The following is a 10,252-nucleotide window of genomic DNA, read 5'->3' on the forward strand; positions in this document are numbered from 1 at the left end:
TTTTTTTAATTGTGGACTGAAACGAAGCAAAGTTGCATCATATGACGTCAGATAACAGGTCTCATCTCCAGTTTCAACCTCCGTTGGGTCAGAACACACACATGGGCAGACTGTAACTCTGATGTGATTGGGTCAAAGGTCACGGAGGGGCTGGGCAAACGACCTCTACACAAACAAGTGAGTGTGTCTGGGATGAGGCTGCAAGATGAGACGGTAGATAATTATCAGAAGAAAGGCAAGACGAGAAAACGAAGCCACTGATGATCAGTCTCATGGGAGAAGACGCTGAATGTGGGACAGACTCACTTAACAGCACCGCTGTGCCTTTAAAGCTACAGAAGGATGTGAAAACCCAGAGGAGAGGTCCACACAGCAACACCGCGCTCGCCTCCATGCTTCGTAGTAAAGCAGACAACACGGTCACGTCAGAGGTCAAAGGTCACTCACCACCAGGTTTCCGATGACCATGACCAGCATGAAGACGAGGATGCAGAGCGGCTGACCCGCCACCTCCATACAGTCCCACATGGTCTCGATCCACTCGCCACACAGAACCCTAAAGACGATGAGGAACGAGTGGAAGAAGTCCTTCATGTGCCAGCGAGGAAGCGTGCAGTCCTTGGAGATCTTACACACGCAGTCCTGGAGGAGAGACGCGACAGAGGCTTCACCTACAGGACCTGCCTTTTCAGAGGTCAGAGGTCAGAGGTCAGACTTTACCTGGTAGTTCTTTCCAAACAGCTGCATGCCGACCACAGCGAAGATGAAGACGATGATGGCGAGCACCAGGGTCAGGTTCCCCAGGGCGCCCATGGAGTTCCCGATGATCTTGATCAGGGTGTTGAGGGTCGGCCACGAGCGAGCGAGCTTGAACACGCGCAGCTGGAGGAGGAAGTGTTACTAGTTAGTGAGCGGTCGGCAGATCATCCACACAGAAGCACCGCCGGACCTCTGACAGCTGTCATCCCAAGACCGAACCCACTGTGACCTAACGTCATCAATCATCAACATTTAGTGGGAATAAACTGCACACGTTTGACTGAACTGGCGGCTTCCAGACCTCCCTGGTGTCAACTTTACTGGGTCTGTGCTCTTTCTTTAATAACGAGAGGAACAAATAATCAAACCTAATAATGCTCAGAGGAGGGAAGGAAAACATCCGAGAGACAGTGAACACGAAATGAAGAAATAACAGAATGAAAAGACACAAGAGTAAAGGAAACAAAGAAGCAAAGTGAGGAACAAGCGAGTGTTTGTTGAGTGTTGGCCTCTGGCAGAACTTGACAATACCCAGAGTGACACTTAGAGGGATCCACAGCGACAGACGAGGACGAGGCATCAAGCGTGGCTCCATGCATCGGGGCTCCATGTTGCCAGCCACCGTCCTCGTTTGTCAGCGAAGTCGGCCAATCATCGCGTCCTCAGCGCTGACACACGTCCACCACGCGTCAGCCTCTGCTCCGGCCTCGATACTACCACTTACTGTCATCTGTCTTTTCTCCTACTCTTTGTTATCTTCTCAGCTACTTGGCAATTTTAACAGCCGGAAAAACAAAAAGCCGTCTCAACACCTGCACTCCCAGAGTCAAGCGGGTCTGGACCCTGACTCCACAGAACCTGGAGCATGTGTGACTTACCAGTCTGAAGGAGCGCAGCACGCTCAGTCCCTCCACGTCGGACAGGCCCAGCTCCATGAGGCTGAGGCACACAATGATGCTGTCGAAGATGTTCCACCCCGTCTGGAAGTAGTAGTATGGGTCCAGAGCGATGATCTTCAGAACCATCTCTGCTGTGAAGATCCCCGAAAACACCTGGCACCACGCACGCGCGTGCGCGCACGCACACACACACACACACACACACACACACACACACACACACACACACACACACACACACACACACACACACACACACACACACACACACACACACACACACAGATTTAAATCAGCCTGACCGGGCTACATGGACCATGAGTGGGCTTCACATTCTCCATGTGACACTCGAGTGACTTTTGGCATTTGTGTGACTGAAGCCTGTTTTTCATGCATGTAGTCATAAACACAGTCTCACACAGGCTCAGTCGTTGCAGTGTGTCACCACTGCTGACACCAGGACAGTGTCTCTATTACTCACACTTCATCAGATGGAGGGACGTTCTCCTGGCTGTAATTATATCCTGTATAGTGTAGTGATGTGTCGCAGTTAATGAGGTTCATACGTCAAACAGCACGCCACAGCTACAGCACGAGCTTCTGAGCCTTAACTGATTTACTGAGTGACTGCTTGAAGTGATTGTGAACGAGTGACGCTCGGGTTCGGTCGTCCAGCCTGAGGACTGTGTGTCAGCATCAGCAGAGACGACAGAAGCACAAACACGCAAACACTGATCAGAGGCAGCGGTTCCCACAGATGAGACTGCCTCAGTGCCTCTGAGCAAGGACCGAGCCCCGTAACAGCTGCAGCAGCAGCAGCAGCAGCCTGTGAGTCTGTGTGAGCGTCTGGGGAACGTTTATCCTCCATCGTCCTCATCCGTCTGCCTACAAAGAAACTTCATTACAGCAAATGTTGTGGCTCATTATTCAAACGAGGCTTTTGTTCCAAAACAATTAGATGGAGAAATGTAGGACTCCGATCCGGACACAGGGATCAACTGGGTCACCGCGAAGATCTCTAATGGGCCTGTAAGGGTTCTGGTACCACAGGAAACAGACGTGGACTGGGTTGAGTAGAGAGTTCTGACCCTGAGCAGATGGAGGACGACCACCAAGCTTTGGGTCAGACCTGAAACACAAGCTTCCTACTGGGATGAGGTGGAGCTGACACAACCTCTTCGGTACCAGCATCTGTCTTCATTCCACCTGGAGCTAAACACCGTATTAAACCATCTGGGTCCAGTTCCACTGTGTGACATCAAAGGTTGAGTCCAGGACCAGTGGAGCTGTGTTCCACTAATACTATGCTCACACGTGGGAATATCGATACGTAAAAGCCAGAGTGAATCTAAAGACAAACAGGCATTAGCTGACATTGATTCTGTCCTGACACGATCCTCCACAAACCCCCTTATGTAACAGCCGCACTCGTCTACAGGCCAGTGAACGCAGCTGAGCATCTGCCAGCATTACAGGCTTCATACCGTGAAGAACTCCCAGCGCCATTGGATCCTGAGCCCCACGCGAAGCGGACTGTTTACGGCTACGTGAGACGGCAGCGGAGGCGACGGCAGCGGTGGAGGCGATTACATAAGCAGCGATCCTGTCTGTTCACGTGGTGCGCAGCGGGACAGAAACACGAGCCGGCCTGCTGTAACGGGCCATTACGCTCAGCTGGTCGAGGCAGATGGCCGCCCACCGTCACCCTCTGCTGCTCCCACTTCTCCCTGCTCTTATATTGTGGACTTTATTGAACTGTGGTCGTTCAGATTTTACCTAGTGAGGTTCTGTCCATTCAGGCATTATTTCACTTAGATTTGGTTTCAGGGTCTTTGTGCTGTAGTATAAGTGAGATAATTAACCTTTACTGAAGACCTGCATGTGTTGTAGTAAGTCTCAGCTTATCCCACAGTTATTTATGCAGCATCGGCGCGTCTTCGTGTTCCAACGGCTGCAGGCCAGAGCTCAACCAGGTTCTACTTATACACCTTATTACCATTTCCTGCCCTGCGCAACAGCCTGGAGCCTGAGCTGAGACGACCTGACGTTGCCCAACAGGTGTGAGGCAGAGGGATGAGGGTGGGGGCTGTGGCTGGGGGCCATGCACACGTCAGGTGAACCTATTAACATATTGCATCAACCTATCAGCTTCTGTCAGATCATCAGCCCACCTGCAGGGTCCAACACTGGATTTAGACACGGTGGGTTAAAGCTACCGACCCGGTTCTGTCAGCTCTGATCCTACACCTCACCTCCCATTTTTTCCGAGAGACAAACAAGAGAGATTCAAAGGCTTTAGAGCCTATTGTCCTCTCAGAACCCAGAGGACTTTAAATGCAGGTTTGGGGCCGTTTAAAGAAACCCAGAGGTTTCCTTCGACCAGTCTTGTTCTTCTGCTGTAGGTTCCTCCATGAGCCACAAACGTTGTGGAAATGATGAAAATGAAATCTGATGCTCCAGTGAGTCACAGCTGGACACCGGTTGGACTCACCGTCTTAACTAACATTCCTCCAACTCTGTTGACATCACTCACCAGGTTTCCGATGCTGAGCATGCCGTCAAACTCCTTGGTCATGGGGTAGTGCTCCATCGCCATGAAGAGCGTGTTGAGGACGATGCACACGGTGATCGCCAGGTCCAGGAAGGGATCCATCACCATGACCTTCACCAGCTGCTTGACCCTCAACCAGCAGGGGCAGCACTCCCACACCAGGTAGCGATGGGCAAACACATACCAGCAGGGGTGGCACTTCTTATGGGACTCCTCCAGTTCTGCATACACAAACAAAGAGAAGCGAAATCAGGCACACGAGTCGAGCAGAAAGGAGGAGGAAAGAGAGAAATGGAGGAAACAAGGATGGAAGAAAGGGAGAAACAAAGGCAGCAAAGGAAGAGGAAAGGGAGGAATAAAAAGAACAGAGAAGGAGGAAAGGGAACAGGAATGGAGGGAGGAGGAAAGGGAGGAATGGAGGGAACAAAGATGGAAGAAAGGGAATAATGAAGGGAACAAGGAAGGAGGAAGAAGAAAGGGAGGAACAGAGGGAGCAAAGAGGAAGAGGAAAAGGAAAAGGAGAAAAGAAAAGAACAAAGAAGGAGGAAAGGGAAGAATGGAGGGAACAAGGATGGAAGAGAGGGAGGAACAAAGGCAGCAAGGAAGGAGGGAGGAGGAAAGGGAGGAAGAGAGGGCACATGGAGGGGGCAGGGCTGGGTTTATGTTTTCCTGTGTAATGATCTGTTCTCTAAGAGCAGCCACAGCCGAGGGGAGAGACAGTGACTCAGCACACACAGATACGAGTCCAAACATCTGATACGTGAACATCATGTAATGAAGGGACGGGATAACGCTCCCGACTGTCTCTCAGACAAAGGCGGCGTTCCCCTGGGGTCGGCCGGGCCACGCACACGTTACACAACGCCGCATCCACTCACACAGACGGGCGCGCAGTTACACAATGGCACTCCAACACGGAGGCACGGCGAGGTGAGGAGTCACAGCAGGTCACGCTGCTTTATTAACACGTCATTAGGGCTTTTCAGTCATGTTGATGCCGATGAAGTGAAAACATCGGCTGCCAGAAGCAAAGGACGGATCAGCGCAGCTCAGTGCGTCTGTCCGGCGCTGTGACAGACCATCAGCTGTTAGAACGTGGCCGCTGCTCACCTTCCATGGCGTCTGTGAGGTAGCTGGCCGCGCTCAGAGCCCGGCCCCGGCGCTCCGAGCCCTGCGTGGACGAAGGCCGGGGTAGCAGCATGGTGCTGAGCTCCGTGGTGGACGTGGGCACCTGGTGGGACAACACACACACACACACATGAAGACAGCCCGGGCATCCAAGGTTCACGCAGGAGCGCAAACCGTCCGCCGCTAACTTGTTGCCGTGGCGACAGCATCACTCGCTCACACACATGTTCCAGTCCGGTCAGACGAGTCAAACACATAGGTCCTGTGCACGTTTGTGTGCGTGTGTGCTTCCTGTCACCACGGCAACACATAGGCAGGCGATGAGTTCAGTGAATCACAGAAATCAGTGTGTGTCTCAGTGAAATAATGACAGGATGCTTCATAATTTCCAGATGAAACGCATGAGGGTGGAACTTCGTCGCGTCTCTGAGTAAGAGCTCAAATTACAGTTTACTGGATAATCAGCAGCTCTCCACATCTACATATTCTAACGCTGCTCTGGCTGCCAACCAAAAGACAGGAATCACACAGCTCAGCGCTGCTCCGGTCTGCTCCCGGTGCCTCCTGGAAGATTCCCTGTGCAGGTTTTCCAGGCAAAAGGGGAGGTGGCAGAGGCAGTGGAGGGATCTCCAGCAGACAGGAAAACACAGGCTCTAGCACCAAGCAGGATGTGAATGAGTAAATAAGCAGTTCAGGGTGAGATGCTGTTAATGTAGCAGTGTGTTTAACATTCACAAGAGCCCAACACCTCACAGCAACGAGACACAAAACATCTGGAACAATGCAGACAGGAGCCTCCAGGCTCTGATGGACTGGAGACTGCACGCGTTGGTGATAACCGGGTCAGAATAGGTAGAACATTCAGGTGTGTCCAGCTGTGACCCTGAAGGACACCAACGCCAACATCCGGTTGTGGCGCCACAATAACAAGCTGGCGTTTCCTATGAACTGTGTTTCAAAGTTCTGCAGTTGGTCTTCAGCGGGAGTTTGGGCCTGCGTGAACTTCCTTTGCTCAGGTGCGGTTACACAACGCTTCCTGGTAACTGTTCCTCCAGCGAGACGCGACACTCGGCCCTTAAAGGTCGGCGCCCACGACGCCGCCTACGTCCCGTCTGTGTGCTAGGCAGGGAAGCACCGGGGAGACACGCACACACCGGCAGCCGCCAGCTGTGCACAATTTAGCTTCTGTGCGTTGCCATGGTGACGGTTCCGCAGCAACTACGCTTGTGCGCCGTCCTCCTCCTCCCACTCGCCTCTCCATCAGTGTGAGCTACAGGACGACAGGTCTGTGTGTTCTTCATGACACAAAGAAGCAGAAATAGTTCTTTATGTCAAGACATGAAACTCGGCGCTGCTCTGAACTCCCACGCAGCTCCTGCAGTTTCCATTTAGTGGCCCGTGTTAGTGCGAAGTTACTTTGGAGAAAGTTGGATCGTGACAGCTTCCTCCCCACAGCGGAGCTGAAAACAAAGAGTACAGCGGCCCAGGTGCCGGCGCTGCCCAGACTCAGCACCATCATGAAGGGAGACGACACCATCACAGGCCGGCGGAGCGGCTCCGCGGATTCCCCACTTTATCCATTACGCTCCATGCATCTCACTCAGCGTTTTAGTGCAAATGGGACAGGCAGCAAACTGCATTATGTAGAAAAAGCAGCTGTTATTACTGCTGCTGTAAGTGACCACTTCATACTGCAGCCGTCTTCATGAGGCCGTGGTTCTAATGGACTAACTAATGTGATCTCGTCTGTCACCGTTACGTCAATAACTGGACGAGAACAGACAAACAGCAGGTTCGAGGGTGAGGTTGCTGTGTGTGATCTGATTACAGGGCATCACTAAACATCCAGAACATCCTGACTCTTCCTCTTCTGTGTCTGATCTGTGAGCGGTACGTTCAACGTTTGCATGAAGGCAGGACTCAGCAGCCTGATGCCATAGCAGAGGCATGATGTGAGTGTGTGTGTGCAGATTAGGGGAATACCACAGCGCTGTTACCGGAGCTGCTCCGACCCCCCCGTCACTGTGGGACATTTTGATGGGTCCTGATAACCTGCAGGAACCACTGAGAGGAGACTGTAGCATTAGGAATTAGCTGCATTATGTCCTGGCAGCGTTAGAAAGAACCCAGTGTATCTTTAGCTCCTGAGATCAGAGTGGAGTTATGCAAAGCGCTGATTCATAATTGGCATGTCTGAGTGTTGGATGGCAGCAGGTCCACCATTGTTTCCACTCACACACACTCGGCACCAGACTCACACTCTCCTCCTTGACCTTCTCCATGGTGCAGGCAGGCAGCTGCCCCTGCATCGGCGGTGGGGAAACCCCATTCTGGTCCATGGTAACAAACACCTTCCCATTGATGTTTAGAGTCGGATAAAACACCTGGAAACACACAGAGGAGCCTGTGAGTGGATGTGGTGGAACCATGTCAGGCGACAGGAGCGAACTTCCCATCAGACGTTTGTCTTGTTCCCATGGCAACGAGAATGCGCATAAAGAGCAGCAAACTACTGTTTCTGAGCCTTTATGCACAGTGTGACTTGATTTCTTCAGTAACGTCAGACTAAGTCAGCTTCCAGCCAACGTTAATTTTATTTGATGTATTATCTAATAATCATCTAAAGTCCAACCGGATCCATTCCACCAAAGCAGACAACGCAGGCTTATAATTATAATCTAATTCCCTCATTTAATCTAAATTACTCTCACATTTAATCTGGTTTCAAATGACTGTGCCTCAGCACCAGCGTCACCTGGGAGCTCCTGCTGGCGGTGCTGTAGGTGCTGGGCCGGCGTTTGGGCCACGGGTGGGGCAGGATGCTGCTGAAGGTCCCGCCGCTGTAGGTGCGGCCGCCGACGCCCTCCACCACGTCTCCTGGGACGCTGTACTCGTCGTCGGCCATCTCCCCCTCGGACCCTCGGCTCCGCAGGCGGAAGTTGAAGATGGAGGAGACCTGACTGCTTCGCCGAGTCCTCGTGGAGAAGGAGCGCGCGAGGAGCGGGTGGAGCGGCTGCAGGAGGAGTAAGCGCACGCTGTCAGTGTGTGGACGCGTTACTGTGGTGCAGAGGCTTCGGATTCCTCCTCCCCCACCTTCCCCCCGTCCATCATCTCCACCTGCAGCAGCTTTTCCTCAGACAGGTTGGCCTCCACATCAGAAACCCCCATCAGGGCCTGGCTCCGCCGCCGCTCCTCCAGCGTGTCCAAAGGCGGCCCAAAGGGCGAGAGGTCCGGTGACATCAGCGAGTCGGAGTCGGGGGCTTTTTGGGAGGCGACCTGGAGGAGAAGGAAGGTGGTGAGACGCTGGCGCTGGCGGCAGATGGAGCTACACCGCGTAGCAGCTTCTTACCTGCTGCTCCTTCTTCAGGATCTCCATGGCCTGTTGAAACTCTCGCTCCTTCTGGCAGGCTTCAGCGATGGTGGCCTGGTTCTGCTCCTCGTACGCCATCGCCACCACAGCCAGGATGAGGTTGACCAGGTAGAAGGAGCCCAGGAAGATCACCACCACGAAAAACACCATGTAGGTCTTACCGGCCGAGCGCAGCGTCTGCACAAGCAGCACACGGGTCAAGCCCTGCTCATTGGTCCAACATTTACAGTAGCAAGTAATAACTATTCATTTCTGCATTAGAACTCTTACATACGTAATTAGAGTGTGTAACTGCTGAGTCAGCGAAGTTTTACAATAGGAAGTTTGTTTTGCTTGTTAATGGAGAAGCCTGGTAATTAACAGTAGAGAGCAGATAAGACTTTAAAGGTTCCTGTAGGAAGCTAGAGCTGCTGCGCGGAGCGTCACCTGGTGGTAGAGGTTTTCCCAGAAGTCCTGCGTCATCAGGCGGAACAGGGACAGAAAGGCCCAGCCGAAGGTGTCGAAGCTGGTGTAGCCGTAGTTCGGGTTCCTGCCCGCCTTCAGACAGTCGAACCCGTCTGGGCACTTTCTGCAACACACGCGAGTCCTAGTTTGATGTCTGTCGAACACCACGAGCCGTATCTGCATATTCTTGTTGGTCTGCTTCAGACGCTTCTGAAGACGCCAAGCATCAAGTGATCAGGGGGCGAGTGGCGATATAACAGGAACTACACTTTCTCTCCAATCTAACACCACACGTCTGTGTAACAACTAGGTGCGGAAACCTTTAAAAGCTGAGACATTTCAATCGGAAAATGAAAACCCGAACATCTCAGCTCCTCATCAGCGTTTGTGGCTGGAGGCTCGGTGTCGTGGTGTGAGAGGGACCCACCCACACGCCACAGTACAGACGTTCATCATAATCCATATGATTCCACCTTCACCACAAACTCAGTCACCTCAGATCCACTGGTGCACAGCAGAGCACCAACCAGGGATGAGGTCAAAGGTCAGAGCTTACAGCACCCTGGTTCTTAGATCTAATGCAGCAGATGCCTCCACTGCAGGCGCAACGACTGGATGTGAACAAACAACCTCCTGTAAAGTGAGATTTCGCCAAGGCGCCTGAAGTTTGCTGTCAGCCATGACGGTACAAGTGAGCGGAGAGGTCAGAGACATGGCGGCAGGAGCACGTCCTGGTCGGACACATCTGAGTCAGCCATGAGTTACGGTCAGAGGAAAGCTGTTAAGCAGCGGCTCCCACTGACTCATCGCTGCCTGTATTTATTATCACCTTACTACACAGCATTTGGTGGGAGCTGGTAATTCATTAAGGCCGCATGTAAATAAATATGCAGTTATATAAGATTTACATAATGCAGACGAGTGACAGGAAGCAAAGGAATAAACATTCAGCATGTACATGATTGTTGATTTGTTGTATTTAAAGATAACGGTTCCCCCTCAGCGCGTCATCGCCTGCATTGTGTCAGAATGAGCTTTTTCCATCTACACTTTCATTACGAGCTTCTAGAACGAACAAACCAAACTGGCTCCAGACCAGTA

General features: G+C 52.3%; 1 protein-coding gene across 4 annotated transcripts in view; it reads right to left on the reverse strand.

Annotated features, from left to right (window-relative positions):
* The window catches only part of LOC114853171 (sodium channel protein type 4 subunit alpha-like), a 69,682-nt gene that overhangs the window by 25,671 nt on the left and 33,759 nt on the right, over window positions 1–10,252 (reverse strand). For 3 of the 4 annotated variants that reach the window (XM_055508069.1, XM_029146213.3, XM_029146214.3), the window contains exons 10-19: window positions 9,134–9,275; window positions 8,687–8,884; window positions 8,431–8,613; window positions 8,093–8,350; window positions 7,596–7,721; window positions 5,320–5,440; window positions 4,192–4,430; window positions 1,638–1,811; window positions 721–882; window positions 448–642 (exon numbers count right to left, since the gene is read on the reverse strand). In XM_055508069.1, the coding sequence (XP_055364044.1) occupies window positions 448–642; window positions 721–882; window positions 1,638–1,811; window positions 4,192–4,430; window positions 5,320–5,440; window positions 7,596–7,721; window positions 8,093–8,350; window positions 8,431–8,613; window positions 8,687–8,884; window positions 9,134–9,275 (1,798 nt within the window). The remainder of the gene's footprint in view (window positions 1–447; window positions 643–720; window positions 883–1,637; window positions 1,812–4,191; window positions 4,431–5,319; window positions 5,441–7,595; window positions 7,722–8,092; window positions 8,351–8,430; window positions 8,614–8,686; window positions 8,885–9,133; window positions 9,276–10,252) is intronic. The other variant, XM_029146215.3, reaches the window with a different exon arrangement.

This window comes from Betta splendens, chromosome 4, assembly GCF_900634795.4.
Source record: "Betta splendens chromosome 4, fBetSpl5.4, whole genome shotgun sequence".
In the NCBI taxonomy this organism is placed as follows: Eukaryota; Metazoa; Chordata; class Actinopteri; order Anabantiformes; family Osphronemidae; genus Betta; species Betta splendens.